The 16,245-nt window shown below is 37.1% G+C and overlaps 1 protein-coding gene across 1 annotated transcript in view; it reads left to right on the forward strand.

Moving 5' to 3' along the window:
• LOC104526757 (serine/threonine-protein phosphatase 2A 56 kDa regulatory subunit alpha isoform) overlaps positions 1 to 15,578 on the forward strand; it is a gene marked incomplete at its 3' end in the record, with an annotated part of 17,780 nt that extends 2,202 nt beyond the window's left edge. The window contains exons 2-7 of the mRNA XM_010170306.1: positions 3,089 to 3,190; positions 8,966 to 9,058; positions 11,353 to 11,483; positions 11,692 to 11,751; positions 12,985 to 13,093; positions 15,525 to 15,578. Of these exons, the coding sequence (XP_010168608.1) occupies positions 3,089 to 3,190; positions 8,966 to 9,058; positions 11,353 to 11,483; positions 11,692 to 11,751; positions 12,985 to 13,093; positions 15,525 to 15,578 (549 nt within the window). The remainder of the gene's footprint in view (positions 1 to 3,088; positions 3,191 to 8,965; positions 9,059 to 11,352; positions 11,484 to 11,691; positions 11,752 to 12,984; positions 13,094 to 15,524) is intronic.
• Between the last annotated feature and the right edge of the window lie 667 nt (positions 15,579 to 16,245).

Below are 16,245 nucleotides of genomic sequence, written 5' to 3' on the forward strand. Positions count from 1 at the left end.
CAGAGGAAGCAGCCCAGTTTCCTTGAAGTCTCCCAAGTCTTGGGGAGGCAAAGTCAACCATCTCTTACAGGTATCAAGAGGAGGAAAAAAACCAAACCAAAACAAAACAAGTTGTTCCTGACCAGTGCATTGGCAAAGCCTGTGCAGGTGAGGAGGTCTCCGAGCCTTCCTTCCCTTCACATGGCCTCTGGTACCACAATAGCTGCCAAGCCGGTGCCACACAATAACGGCTCATGTAGTTGTCCCTGCTCCATTTGCATCCTGAGGTGGGGAGCCCTAGCTGAAATGATACCAATGTCTTTGCAAGCCACCAAGGGTGGAACAAAATCAGAAGAAAAATAATTTCTCTGTTTAGTCAGGTGTGTGGGATATACACCTTTTGGTGTCCCAGGCAACTTGATTTTCCTATAATTCCTTTGCCAAAGCCTTTAAATTACGAACTGAGGAAGAGTTTTGCTTACAAATAGTTTTGAAGGGATAACACAACGGTCTGCATACCTCCTTTCTGGGTCATCTAAAATTAGTGTCTTATCTGTCTAGAAAATTCTCAGTTGAAAGTACCCTGAAGCTAAGAGCAAATTAGAGTTTGGCATTGTGAATATTTCAAGTCTTAAAACTTTCTGGAAAGTTAAAAAGCTCTATCCTTTATCAGGCTTGAGAGCATAACAGAAACGTCCCTCCAGTACACAGTATTCCTCCATCTCCTTGTGCCTGCCAACCTCCCCTGATTCCCTCATTGTACAGATAACAAGGGATTTTTTTTTCTTTTATTTTGTCTTAATAAAATGTAATTGCTGTACCTTAATACTTTACCTGGCACATTTGCAGATATCACTTTCACAAAACTTTGAGATTTAATTTAGAAAGCTAATGCTGTGTTTCTCTGGAAGCCTATCCAGCTGTAAAAACCTTTTATGATTTATGTTTCTCAAATCATAGTTTTGGGATAAGACCCCACTTATGAAGGAAAAGAGATGTTTTAAATAGTATGAGAGGATAGAGAGAAGAATTTACGCACAGAAAAAAAAAAATGAGGCTTTTACCCAAGCCACGTTTTTGATCAATATTATTAGCAAGACATTAGAAAGAAACAAATGAGACAGGAAGTGGAAGTATTTAAAAGATAATGAAGTAAATGAACCAGCTATTTAGGGAGATAGGCTAGTACATAAAAACGGGTACACAGTTTGTTCTAAGTTTCCTATGTTCTCAGGAGACCAGTAATGTTAGTAGAAGTACTGAATACTTTGCAAATTATAAAATTAGTTTTCTAGAAATCTGGCTGAGAGGTTTGCTATTTGTTTCTGGTATAGAAGTCCGTTTAGTAGTTAGTACCTTTGTTTTGCACTCAACTTTTGCATCTGTACTCTGAGGTTCCCTGCTCTAAAGGGTTGATGGGCTCAGTTCAGCAAGATGCATCTAGAAATAAAAGGATGAATTTTCAAGAGGCATTGCTAGAAGACTTGCAAGCAGGGGTCAGGAAATCTCTGTAGGGGACTGATTTGTCTGTTGGATGTTTTTGCTGAATACCTAATAAGAGTAAACAATATCAAATAACAGAACTTGTTTTCGGGCTTGATTAAAACTCACATTCTTTAACTCCTGTTTTCCCCTTCTGTCCCCCCAGCACTTTCTCTTGTGCTCCCTTGTGTTTACAACATTAAAGGGTAACTGTGCTGTTTTGGTTTTTGGTTTGTTTGTTTTTGGGGTTTGTGTGGTTTTTTTTTTTCCTTCTGTGCAGTAAATTAGGAGACTGCTGTAGTGCCCATCCATACAGAACATCATTGCCCTTCTACTCCAGAGCTGCAGTGTCTGCAGCTTTACCGTGTACCAACAGGAGACAGTGACAGGTCATAGAATGAAGCGCATAGGAGGAAATGAAAAGTCAGTTTATGCAATAGCTTTATATCTTGTTTAATGAGGCAGCTGATTCTTCTATGCAGAGCCAGCTGGGTGACTTCAGGATCCTTTAAAGTCCTTTTGCAAGATTCTTCAAACACCTTGGAGACTCCATGGAAGCTGTGCAGTAACATTTGCTGCAAACTGTCAAACATTCTTTCTTTTGTGTTTAGTAAGCTTGGGTGGTTAGCAGCTATTTGAATCTGACTGGGTCGAAAAGACTAAAGAGTTTGAAAGATGACTGGAAAAGTCGGGCTAAAGGCCTTCCTGAAAAACAGTAGAAAATGCAGAAACGAGATTAACTTAATGTTCTTTTTTGTTCATGTTGGAGATTTAAAATCCAGTTTGTTACATCTGGCAGAAAAGATGACATTTATTTTTCTTTTGACATTTGAGAGATTGGTCTTCTTTCTAGACTTCTATATCCTTCAAAAATCTCAGAAGAATCCTTTTTAAACTCACCCTTTTGAAATTTATTTGATATGACTATATCATAAAGTAACTAATATTTCTTTGGTATTTGGTTGTTTGTTTTTGGTTTTGTTTTTTTTTTTTTCTTCAAAGTTACTCAGTGTTGAATCAAAAAGCTACAATTGTTATGTATTTGACTTCCCAAAACCTCGAAAAATCTTGAAGTTATGGAAGGTGAAAAATTGTAAACAGTTCTTCTTCTTTCTTATTTGAAAGTGAGAATTATCTTGAAATTAAGTAAAATTAAGAACTCTAACATGAGATATATTTTTGCAATTGTCTATCATACACACGGGGAGAGCTCTGTTTAAGTCATAATTGGTTAGTCATACTGTGCTTGATGTCTTATATAAAACCTCAGTTCTCGATGTCATATAGTTAAAAATTGATCTCTGTTAGGGGAAACTGAAATTTTCTTTTAACTCTCATATTTTCAGAGAAAAAATTTAAATCTGACAATGTCTAGCTACAAATTTGTAAAACAGTTGAGACAAAAGTTGCTTTCTTATTTTCATTGACCTGTTTTAGACTTTTGGCCATTTGGATTTAGCAGCTTTGAAAAAATAAGGAATAAAAGTTTTTGTTTGTTTATTTATTTTTTTTTTTAAAGCTGGTTTTGTTTCATGTAATTTTAGGACAAAAGCAGTATGCTGCTGACTGTGGTCTGTGAAAGCATAAAAAGTCATACAAGTAAACAGCTTTTTTTTTTCTCTTGCAGATTAGTTCTAATATTTTCAGAACACTTCCACCTAGTGATAACCCGGATTTTGATCCAGAAGAAGATGAACCAACTCTTGAAGCCTCATGGCCCCACATACAGGTATATGATTTCTTTGTTTTCAAGCCTTCTTGTAAGGCAAGAACTGTGAATAGATACTTGAGTCATTTTGTGCCTTTGTTAAGAACATCAAAATTGCTTTTATAGTGCAGTTGAGTTTCTGTACTTGGGAGGGAAAAAAGTGGTGCTTTTCCTAATGTGTATAAATATGGCAGAATGTAAATATTCCCAATTGCTTTAAAACTTTTTTTTTTTTTAAGGGAGTGATTGCACTGTTACAGTGTGTTATATGAATGTTCTAAAAATATGTGGATATTTTATGCAATGATGCTCTTTACTTAAGAGGTTTGTTTTCTTACTTGAGCAACTTTTTTGTGTGATTTCAATAAAATATAAACAGATGTTAATAGTTCGGTTTCTTGTGACAGTAAGGAGAAATGGAGCAATGGCCTTTATTTGTCTTTTAAGCAAGAAATAGTTCTCCCCTCATTCTTCTCACCCTCTTTCTTCCCTCCCTCCATGCAAAAACTTTACAATATAGGCGTTGTTGTTTGGTAACAGTTGGTTAGTTATTCTATTGTTGCACTCCTGTGCCAATCTCGTGATTTTTATAGCGTTGCTGTATCAATCACATGATCGACTTGAAATACTGATGAATTTTTTTTTTCCAATTAACTCTTAAAAGTTCAACAAACCTAAATCACTTGTAATCATCCAAGTTCATATCTCAGGTAGTTAATTGCTGAATATAAATAAGTAGTATCTGGTAAATAAAAGTTATGTAGCAACTTCTAGTGAGTAGAAGATTAATAGCTACCACCCATCTGCATACCATTCTCTCCCCTCTCTTAAGGGAGTTAAAATTTACTATATCCCTATAATATTACAGTTCTAATGTATCAACAAATGCTCTTATTTGAAAACTGGACTTGACTATAAAAAGTACATGCCCAGGATATCATTTGAGACTTAAACCAAGTAAGAAACAAGTTATCACAAAAAAACCTCTGCAGACTAAAGGTTGTAATAATTATTATCTTGCTTATATATGCCTGATCCTAATTCACAGGAGAAATGGCTATAGCTGGAGTAGATGAGAGGCTTGATTTTTTGGAGCAGTGGGAGGGTGCAGATGTCTCTTACAGTCAGTAGCAGCTTCTGACTTCAAAATGCCCCTGCCTCTCAGGAGAAAAACTTGTAAATGTTTGCTCAGTTCACTTTAGGTCATAAGTAAACTATAGTTACTCTTCTACAAAAAGACCTTTTTTGTGACCAGTTCAATTGTGCTTTAGGCTTGTCTAAGATAAAGTGAAAGAGGTTTGTGGCCCATGGAATTATTTGAAATTTTATTTTTGTCTTTTTCCTTTGCCCTTTTCTAAATGAGTTTTGGCCAGGCTGTCTGATCACTGATTGTGGATTTCCCTCTCCTGCATCAGTTGTTCATCCTGTCCTTGGAATAGACTGTTCATGCAGCTCAGGGGAAAAAAATTGTGTTTTCCTCTCCTTTCTTTTACAGTTCACACGTTAATGGATGGTAGAAGACTTGAGTTTGATAACTCACTAATTGCCCTCCAGGAGAACAAAGCTGCTGAAAGTATCAAGTTTTGTGTATGGAGGAAGTGGGTGCGCACACCCATTTCTCACCCACCCCCCATTTCAAATCCCATTATTACTTTTGGTATACCTGAACCTCTGCTCTTCTCTGGCTGAATCTGTTGGCATTTCTCTATAAAATAACATGATAAATAATGGCTTAATAAGTTACCAGTGTGTGTAGTCACAGAAAAAGACTCTAGATCCTCAGTAAAATGAGTGCCACTTGAAAGACATTGCTTTAAAGCAGTCCTCAAGATGGTTTGTAACAGCCAAACTAAGTTGAACACGTTGGCATTAAAGCCCCTGTGTGTTTTGGAGCTTAGGGAGTTGCAGATTTGGTGAAATTGTTAGCTTAAAGCTCTTTAACATAAGCAGACCAATTTTGAGAACCAAAATGACTAAATCCAACCATTTTCCCCTGTAGTATTGCCAGTGGTAATGCTTCAGTTAACTCAAGCAAGTTGAGCATACCTGTCTCTTATTTATTTATTTATTTGATAGGAGCAGCCAGTGTCTGTTGTGGGTGGAATACATTCTCATCCCCCTAGTTGATAGCTGTTGTTGTGCTTCTGAGTTTGCAAACACGAGCATACAGGAGAAGGGAGGGGCTGACTATCCAGATATGACCATTGCAGCTTGCTTCCTGAAATGGCTTGGATAAAGCTTCACTGATTTCCCAAGGATTCACAGAGCTGTTGGATACTTTTTACCAGTTGTACATGTTCTAGGAGCAGTGGCACTCGTTACCAGAAAGCTGAACGATTCTGTAAGCCTCAGAACTGCACAAATAGTGCTTCAGTGCACAAAGGTTCCCTGCGATACAGCTCTGAAACTGGATTTTTGAGCACTAAATTTTGGTTTTTCTGAAAATCCTTAAAAACAATAGCAACAGTCAGGGTCTGGATGTTTACATGAAGCATTCAAATGGTTATCAATGCATATTCTCCCTATATTAGAAGTGAGACAGGTAACTGATTAATTTGTCATAATATATGAAGAATCTTGCATTAATATTGGCTTGTTCTGTTTTATAGATTAGATGTACCTTGGTTTTGACCCTAGTCAATATCCTAAACTCAATCTTGGACAGCTCATACCAAGATATTACAGCATTTACTTTAACTTACTTCTTGTGCTTGATGTTTATCACAGTCCCCATATCTATTTATGGAAAGAAGCCATAATTGTCCTTCCTTCCCTTGTCCCTTAGGGGAAACAAAACATGCCAATTTAGACTTCACTCATAAAAGGTGCTCTGTCCCATGACAACTCTAGTGGCTCCTTCTCTGTATCCTTGCAGGTTTGAATAAATTTCCTCAAGCATGTGTCAGACTGTGCACCTCTATTGGTACTGTCAGTACCTTCCTGGAATATCCCAGGATTTCATCTGTCACCTAACTGTGACTTTGCAATCCTTGAGTTTCATCCTGTACCTATTACTTCAGGCCTTCAGCATCAACTTGTCCTTTCTTACTGATAACCTGACATACTTTTTTTTTTAACTTTTTGTTTGTTTGTTTGTGGTTTTTGTTGTTGTTGTTGTCTTGGTTTTTTCCTGGTGGTAGCTTCTGATATTATGGCATTGTCTAAGCAGTTACCACATGACTATTACTTGTTGTGGTCACTGATAGAGATATTTAATATATGAATTTATTAGAGAAATATTTTATGAACTTTAATTCAAAAATTAATCCCTATGAAGCAGTACTAACCACCTCCCTCCAGCTATGTTTCCCATTTCAATACAAACCACTGACTAATTTATCTAATTGCCAGCTTGAAAAGTATCAGTAGAATCACAGAATGGTTTGGGTTGGAAGGGACCTTTAAAGGTCACCTAGTTCAACCTCCCTGCAGTGAGCAGGGACATCTTCAACTAGGTCAGGTTGCTCACAGCCCCATCCAGCCTGACCTTGAATATTTCCAGGAATGGGGCTTCTACCACCTCTCTGGGCAACCTGTGCCAGTGTTTCACCACCCTCATGTAAAACATTTCTTCCTTATATCTAGTCTGAATCTACCCTCTTTTAGCTTAAAACCGTTACCCCTTGTCCTATTGCTACAGACCCTGCTAAAACATTTGTCCCCATCTTTCTTATAGACTCCCTTTAAATACTGAAAGGCTGCAATAAGGTGTCCCCAGAGCCTTCTCTTCTCCAGGCTGAACAACCCCAACTCTCAGCCTTTCTTCACAGGAGAGGTGCTCCATCCCTCTAGTCATTTTTGTGGCCTTTCTCTGGATCTGCTTCAACAGGTCCATGTCTTTCCTGTGCCAAGGACTCCAGAGCCGGACACAGTACCCCATGTAGGGTCTCACTAGAGCAGAGTAGAGGGGGAGTATCACCTCCCTTGACCTGCTGGCCACACTTCTCTTGATGCAGCCCAGGATACGGTTGCCCTTCTGGGCTGTGGATGTGCATTACTGGCTCATGCCCAGCTTTTCATCCACCAGTACCCCCAAGTCCTTCTCTGCAGGGCTATTCTCAATGCCTTCATCCCCCAGCCTGTATTGATACCAGGAATTGCCCTGACCCAGGTGCAGGTCCTTGCACCTGGTCTGCTGCTCGTGAGGTTCACACAGGACCACTTCTCAAGCTTGTCCAGGTCCCTCTGAATAGCATCCCGTCCCTCAGGCGTGTCAACCAAACCTCACAGCTTGGTGTCATCTGCAGATTTGCTGAGGGTGCACTCGATCCCACTGTGTATGTCACTGATGAAGATATTAAACAGCCATGGTTGATCTCTTTCTAAAACAGAGGGTGGAGTATGGAAATATTTAAAATGTTACTATTGGATTGTGTGTTACCAAGCTTTGAAAAATTCTGTCCTATGTTGTCTCTTGTGCAACTGTGTTGTATTGTGTTTATGCACAAGAAGACAAATGAAGGCTGTACAGGGGAGCTTGGGTTTTAATACAGTTACATGAAATTTGTGTACATTTAAACGGCTGATATGAAAAGCTCTTGTTACAGTCTGTCAGGGGAAGAAGGAGTGAAGGGGAGCTTGTGTTTCTGAGCTGCTTTGCAGATACAGCATACCCTCCTTGAGGCTATGGCGTGAGGAATTGTCATCTCAAATGTTCTAGGTAAAAAGTACTTAGTGTCAAGCACTTCTCTCAAGTGAACATCATAATTATACTTATGAATTACTCAGGTGTTGGCTCTCAGTTTAATAAGTGCTCTTAGTGGCAATAGTTGAAATACATGCCTGTGCCTATCACCACAGCTCCATGTGGGTTTTCTTTAGAATTCCAGTCAGTGATGTCTTTATGTATCCAAATTGCATTTTAGTATTCACACTAGTCAGTTAACTAACATGGAGTTAAGAAATAGGCGTTGGGAACATAAGCAGCCCTGAATGTACCTAAACATAAGGCATCTTTCCTCTCAATTCTGCCCTAGTTAAGGACAGAATTATGTGCCTTATGTGTATTTTATAAATCTGCTGTTGTTATGGAAGTACAGTGTTTTGTGTCTTGGACTTCTGATGAAGCCAAAATACAGGACTTGTGCTCTGGGTTCTTCATGCCTCTCTGCTACCTCAGGCCCTCACTAGCTCTAGATTCCGTCTGTTCTTCCATCTGTGGGCATTGTGGGATCATAGCGAATGGGGACTTGAACTCAGTAGAAATAATATACTGCAAAATATAAAGGATATTGAAGATAAATCTCCAGAGGGTCCTGTTGTTTGAATTGAGTGTTCAGGATATAGAAACCTAATGTAAAGCCAAACTCTTTAAGTTTCTGTGTATTCATTCAACTTTTTAATGACTTTTAATTTTTAGTGTTTGCAGCTGAAACTTAATTTCAGGAACACTTAGCAGACTTTCCTCCATCTGTTTAAGGAATTATGTGATGTTAGAGCACTTAATTTTGTTGATAAGTGTTTGGTAGCTTATTTCTACATAATAAATTCTTAATATAGTAGGAAATGTGAATATATGAAATACTTGGAGCTTGGTTTTTTTCTAATAGTGATGTTTTCAGTAGATTATTTATTAAGCTTTGACTCTTCTGGGAATTAAAGTGTTTTTAGTACTTACTGTAATCCTTTTGGTAAATTCCAGTAGAAGCTGTGATTAAGCAGTGATGTGTTAGGCTTCAGTTTCTTTTTGTACCTTTTGAGCATGTGAATAGTCCCACTGACTGTGGTGGTGGCAGGGCTGAGATCTGTGTTATGGTGTACTTACTAACTTCAAAATTTTAATTTCATTGTTTGTAGTTGGTGTATGAATTTTTCCTGAGGTTTTTGGAGAGCCCAGATTTTCAGCCTAGTATTGCCAAGCGATATATTGACCAGAAATTTGTACAGCAGGTAAGTAAGGAGTTTTCCACCCCCAGATTTAAAGATCACCTTGCAAGTTTAATTTATCGGATGACTGTACAGCTAAGGAGATATTAAAGCTTTCATGTTGACAAAGAGATAAATTTTAGTTGGTCCAACAGTGGTTTCTGACACTAAATGAACAGCACATCATACCACAGAGGCTATATTTAATTAGTAACTCCAGAAACAGGTATCAACCTCAGAGCTTTGCAGTGCAAGATGTTTGTAATTTGTAAATACGAGTTGTGTTATTAATGATTTGTAACTTACTTCCAGTCAGATCAACAATGTGCTGATTAAATTGTCGTAGTGCTTTTTTGTTTGGGTTTTTTCATAGATTTGCCATGAGAAAACTTCCAGCAAACTTTTTTTCCTGTAAAAAGTTCATGTGCTCATGTACTGTACCTGAAATGTGTTCCAACATCTGCTACCTTGTGACTAGGTAGTGTCATTCTCTTTACTATTGTGTGTTAACCATAGAAGGAGAATCAAGTAAGAAAGTACATAGGAAAATTGTGCTTCACCATGCAAAGTAACTGTGAGCAAGAAAGTGAAGTGAGATTTCATTTTAAATATAACTTCTCAAGGAATCAGGCTGTAGAATACTATAACAGTTTTTGTCCAAGGTTAATGCAGTGGGGTTTTTTTGTGGTTGTTGTTTTTTGTTGTTTGTTTTTTGTTTGTTTGTTTTTTACCATGTCAAAATAACTTGTTTGTCAAGGAAGAGCTGAGTATCTGCAGAGTGAGCGCTCCCAGGTCATCACAGTACAGCAATGAAAAATAAAACCATAGATGGACACTTTCCCTCCCCACCTTCAGTGACTGCATTTAATTTCCACTTGTTTGGTTTTGCTGTTCTTGTTTACAGGTGTTACCTTCTTCTCTGTTTTATTTGACTTCCCCACAAAATTTAGGCCTGAAGCTGCTGCTGAACTATTGGCTGTGGGTATCCAATTTATTAATTGACCCGTGGTTCTTAAGAGCCATGTTGCAGAGTTTCAGTTCCTGACATTTCACTTGTTATTTTTGTAGAGTACAAGAAAGACAATGCAACGAACAGCTAGCTATATATGGGGAAAAAAGTGGAGTAGTCACCCTGAGAAATTCCTTCTAAATATAAAAATGAAATGAGCCTGAATAAAGTTCCTCAACAGCTGTTTCCAGTCCCCTACGCTGCTTGGTGTAGATGTACCTGAGCTCGCAGACCTGGGCTGAGCAGGAGGCTGTAGTGACTGCTCGAGCCAAGTTACTGACTTGTTTAGCACAGTTAGTGTTTCTCACTGTGCTCTCACTTGGACATGCAGGAAAAAAATAATGTCTGTAATGGGATTGGAATATCTTTTGATGTCTCCAAGTGAGGATGGTCTTTCCTGTATGCCCGGAAAACTTTCTACAAAAAAGAATTGTGTGGAAAATCTTGCTAGCTGATTGCAGCATTTAGTCTGTATTAGTGGAGAATCGGTTAATAATTACATATGTTATGATTATTTTATAAACTTCTCCATATTTAATAATTAATTGTGGATTTTACTGAATAGGAACAAAACCAAACATGTTGTCCACATAAGAGGATAATGGGGGTGGAGAGGTGTGAAAGATGCATTTAAAGAAAAAAAAGAGGACGGGCAGGGAATACTGATAGCAGATTTAGACAGAAATTAACCAACTTCTACTTCCAGTGATTTTTAAATGTTATTTTATTTTTAAATTTTTTTCCACTGGCTCATTTTTAATGCATTATCATTCTGTTAAATGTACCTCTCCCTATTCTTCCCCTGAGGAAATGTGCATGAGTCTTATCCACTTATCCTGCAAAATGATTCTGGGAAGAATTATGCTGTTGCTTAACCTTCCAAGACACCAGTAGCATTTTAAGATGAGTAGTACAGGATTTCAATTAAGAAATTGTAAATATCCAACACAGATTTGATTTATCCTAATTTCTTAAAGATCGAGTGTAAAACATTTACATAAGGTTTGATAATCTCATTCTTACAATTTCACTTTTATTTTGATAGTGTAATAGTTGTTGGAATGGCTTTGATGTCTTTTGTATACAAACATTTGAAGGGAATGAAGGTGCTGGGTTTATTTTTTTTAATAAGATTTATTAAAAATCTAATTTTAAAAATATAATATTGACATCCAAACAACATTTTTGGTTAAACAGATTTTAATTTTTCTAATGTAAAATTGTAAATAAAGCTAAAACTCAAACCAGTTAATAGCATAACAAAATGTAAGCCTTTCAAAAGTAATACATTTCAATTTAATTTTTACAGTTGTTGGAGCTCTTTGATAGTGAAGACCCACGAGAACGCGATTTCCTAAAGACAGTTCTTCATCGAATTTATGGAAAATTCCTTGGTTTAAGAGCATTCATCAGGAAACAGATAAACAACATTTTCCTCAGGTATGCTGTATATGTATGTGTGACTAGGTTGAGGAATATTTTATCTTGCCTCCATGCTCTGGGTCTGCAGTGTTTTATTCCTGAAATAAAATACACAGTTTTGGTCTGTGATCTGGCTTTCAAATATTTGAATCTTATTCAAGGTTATTTCTTTGGAATCTCTGATCCTCTGTTTTGATTTTTTGATAGTTGTCTCTTTTTATAACAGGTTTATATATGAAACGGAGCATTTCAATGGTGTTGCTGAACTTCTTGAGATATTAGGAAGGTAAGTTTGATGTGACACAGAAAAAATATAAAATGTTACTGTGGGTGTTTGCTTCAGCTTTCGTGCTTCCGGAATGGAGGGAAGAGAATTATTACAGTAACAAGTGACGCGGTGCCAGTCGCTGATGTAATCTAATAGTGTCTGGGTTACCAGCTGAAAATCAAATTAGGATATAAAGTGTAAATTATTCTTTTTCAGTGCAAGTTTTAAAGATGACTGGCAAAGTATCTCAAGGGTCCTTGTTTGTCAGAAATATCTACTCTTGCTTATCTTATATCTGATCAATTACTTGTTCTTTGGTTCAGAAAATGAATGTTAACTTTTTTGCCCTCATGCTGAATGAAATGCTTTAATCTTTAGCAAGTTGATTTTCTTTAAAATCTATTCAGGAAAGCCTTCTAAGTGCTAGGGGTTTTTTTAGTTATCTTTTTTTGGCATTATTTCACTAATTTAATTTTTAACTTAGAAGTTTTTGTGTAGTAGTATTTAACTGTTTTTCCAAAACTGTCACATATATTTTATAAAAATTTTATAAATTTTAAAAATTTTATAAATATTACTGGTCTAACTGAAAATCCAAAGACTGTGAAACTATTGTGGAACAAATTTTCATTAAAATCAAAGGAAAGGGATACCATTATTTTCTGAGATTTATCTAAAATGTTGGGGGGCAAAAAAACCCGACCAACCTCTTCCTGAAGGACTTTTCTGTTCTAATACTCATCAGCTCTTAAAAATATGATTACTGAATCAATGAGACAACTTTTTAACTTTGTTTTTGGAGAGAAAGGTTGTTCAACAGTCTCAAAACAGAAGTTCAACCTGCACTCTTACAACAGTTCAAAAGTTTATGCCATTTATTTATTTTTTTTTCTTTTTCTCTGCAAGTTGCTAGTGATTGTGGGTGAAATGGATCAGCTTCCTGATGCATCTGTCTAAGCTTTACTTAGACTTGCTGTAGATAATATTACTTCATGGAGGTCACAATAAAAATAATTCAGCTCCTCTAATGAGTTATTATTTGACTTCTACTATGGTTCTCTGGTATTTAAACTTGCCTGAGACCAACACTTTAAAGGTTGTGCATATGTAGAGCTATTTTATGGCTTCGAAATAATCAGGTTTAGAAATTGAATCAGAGATGCAGTGTTTCTTGAATTTACAGAAATTCTTGACTTGCTAGGAAAAAAATATTTTTTAATAAAAATAAATCCTGTTTATTCATGTTTTCAGTATTATCAATGGTTTTGCACTGCCACTGAAAGCAGAACACAAACAGTTCCTTATGAAAGTTCTGATTCCCATGCATACTGCAAAGGGATTAGCTTTGTTTCATGCACAGGTAAGCTTTTGGCTATTTTTAAGAGTGGTGGGGTTTTTTGTATTTGCATTTGGAACTAAAGACATTTAAAGCAGTATGTGTTATAATATTAATGTTGCAAAATATTTGCAAATTCAGTCACTGTTTTTTTAAAAGATCTTGTAGATCTTATGTCTAAATGTTAATTTTGAGACAGTATTTAGCATATATTAAAGTGAAAGAATTTAACAGCAAGTTAATGTCAGCTGAAGTGGGAAGCTTTTTTGCTTGCTAGTCTTGTCACACTTTAAGCTTCATTTAATCCCAGGACCTTGTTCTGTTACCACTTCCTTTGTGTAACCTAAATGCTGTGTATAAAGGAACCTTGAGTACAGCCAGATATTATATTTTTATATAATACTTCTACTTTCAGAAGTGCTTTTTTTATTTCTAAACCCATTACAGTGACAGGGAAGGTAGGAGAATGTTGGATATAAGTGGCAGAAATGTATAGTAGCTCTCTGGATCAGCTAGACATTTTGTAGATCCATGACATGCTGTCAGAATGCTTTAGTTCTTCATTTGACTTCCATTCTTATGCTTTACACAGACGTTCAGCATTTTATTTGAAGAATAATGTATATCCTTTCCAGACCCATGGCACTTGAGTATTGAACACATTTGATGCAAACTTGCAAGTAATTCTGCTGTGGCTAATTAAAAACTTGCTTTGTTAACTTAATCAGCTCACTAATGCAGCTCCTTACGGACTAAAGATACAAGGAAATGAGTTCCCAATTAAGGTGAAATCATTATGACTGTGTAGCCTACAAGCAGGACCAAGTCAAGAGCTCAGTTACTTCCTAATTCTCATATAAAGTTTTAATTTAATTAAATCACTTGTCTTTGTAACTTATTGCTGTGCAATAGGCTGCTCCATGGAGTGAGTCAGTGATATGAAAGGGACCAGTCACCTGCTATACTTGCTGGTAGATCAGTTCAGCAACCCCCCCCTTTTTCTGTGATGTGTTTAGTCCAGTTCATTGGTACGTGAAAGGGACCTCTTAATTCAGCTGTACTGTGCACCCGAAAGTAGCATCTGGTTTGTTGGCCAGGCTGCTCATCTATCCCTTCATAAACCAGTAGTGCCACATGCAGTGCCAGCACCATGACTTTCTGGTTTCATATTATCCCCAGGGTGTAAACCAGCATTAAATCTGCTTTGCAATCAGGAGTGGCCTAGCTGCTTTGTTGCTACAGTACAAGTTTAGCCTACCCTTAAAAGTTAAAGCCTTAAAGCTGAGTTAAGTTTGAGTCTTTGTGTCTTTGAACAATAAAGCATTACTGTACAATATATATAATGGGATTTTATGAGATTAATGTGTGACATTTATCATTTTTTGAATCTACACATATACATCCTTAGCCTAAGGGTGAAAGAAATAAATTAGACATGGTATAATTACAGCATTGTAATAATCTGCTTTGGGATAACAGATGAAAAGGGGAAAAAAAAAAAAGGAAAGGTAATGCTTGAATTCAAGCATCCTAAGTATAGAAATGTACATGCATTACACATGGGTAATTTTTGTCTTTATATTGTGAGATGGAAAATACCATGACTTTTTAAAATAAGTCTTAATGGAATGTAGGATTGTAACTACTTTAGTAATAGGATTATTGTATGATTTCTGTACAGGGCAGAATTATGGTTGTTTAGTTACTTAACTAGGTGCTAGGTAACTAAACAGTAAGTAATTATCTAACATATCACACTTTTGCCTGAGAAGACCCCTGGACAGGAATCACTAGAGGCTGGGAGAGCACGCTGGTGACTTAATCACCTTATGCTTCCTCTACTTGATGCCGTCCTCTGCTGGCACTTGTTGTTGGGCAGTGCTGGGGACAGGATGCTCAGCTGGACAGGTGCTGCCTGATCTCCTGTGGCCTTGTAATACATTAAAATTCTTTCACCTGTAATCTTATCGCTGAGTGTTGTGTGCTGTAGATGTCTAGTACTTGAGCAATGTGTGTTCAGTCAAACCTGTTTTAAAACCTCTTTTTTTTTTTACTGAAAAAGTATCACCTTTTTTACCCCAGTGTAGATGTTTGGAAATGATAGCTTTGTAATGTTTATACAGGATCTGACTTAAGGAAATATCACTGGATCTGAGTTAAGGAAATATCTGTCAAGCTTAAAAGTAATTTTCTTCTAGGATGAAATAAAAAAAAGAAAGATAATTGGTATGCAGGAAGTTTTTGTAAGCTAGAGCAGGCTTGTATATCTTGCTGCTTTAATTGCTCTTTTGTTTAGTTTGGAAGAAATTTAAAATGGCTGTGTAGGGGTGGTTTGGGTTGGGTTCCCCTCTCCCCCGATCTGAAGTGCTTCCATTATAAGTTGTGATATTTAATTATGCTGCAGTGTCTAAGCAACGTCTGTTTAACCTAAATAATTGTACGACTTGCATTCTAGCTCGCCTATTGTGTTGTGCAGTTCCTGGAAAAAGATACAACTCTAACAGAGCCCGTAAGTGTTTTTCAGTTGCATGTTTTTCTATTTTTCATTTCAAGTAATATTTCAGTGTAACTTGTTAGAATTGTGGAGCAGTGCTATCTGTGCTATCTTGATTAATGATCCATAGGCATTTCTGAGGGGGGAAGGGAAGGGGAATATTAAATCTAGGACATTTGAGAAAATTCTGGGTTTGAAAGTGCAGTTATTTCTCACCTATGGCCAAGACAGAGCACAAATTGAAATAAAAGTTTGAGCCACTGATACAATGCAAATTACATCATGTGAGAAAGCGTGTAACAACTGTATTCCTTCCTGATAAGAACTAAAACTTCAGTGTTTTTGGTGCTGTTGGCCTGTGCCTGGCCACTGCATAACACTGAAATCTTTCAGGGAATAAACAATCCCAAAATGAAAGTCGGAAAGAATAACACCACTTTATTTGGACAGAAGGAACTCTGAAATTCCAAATGTGATGTTCTGTCTCTTCAGTTACTGGGGTGCCTCCTGGCAGTTATCATACAGGTGCTTCGGGCATCAGTGGCTTTAGCCAGGCTGAATCTCCCATGATACATATTGACAGCTCAGCTAAAAAGAGGTTTGCAGTGCTTCACGCAAGGGCTTCGGCAGTGCCCATAAAGAAGAATGTAGGCCCAGGGCAGTGCAGCAGCTCATGGGGACA

The sequence above is a fragment of the Antrostomus carolinensis genome, unplaced genomic scaffold (genome assembly GCF_000700745.2).
Source record: "Antrostomus carolinensis isolate BGI_N321 unplaced genomic scaffold, ASM70074v2 scaffold22960, whole genome shotgun sequence".
In the NCBI taxonomy this organism is placed as follows: Eukaryota; Metazoa; Chordata; class Aves; order Caprimulgiformes; family Caprimulgidae; genus Antrostomus; species Antrostomus carolinensis.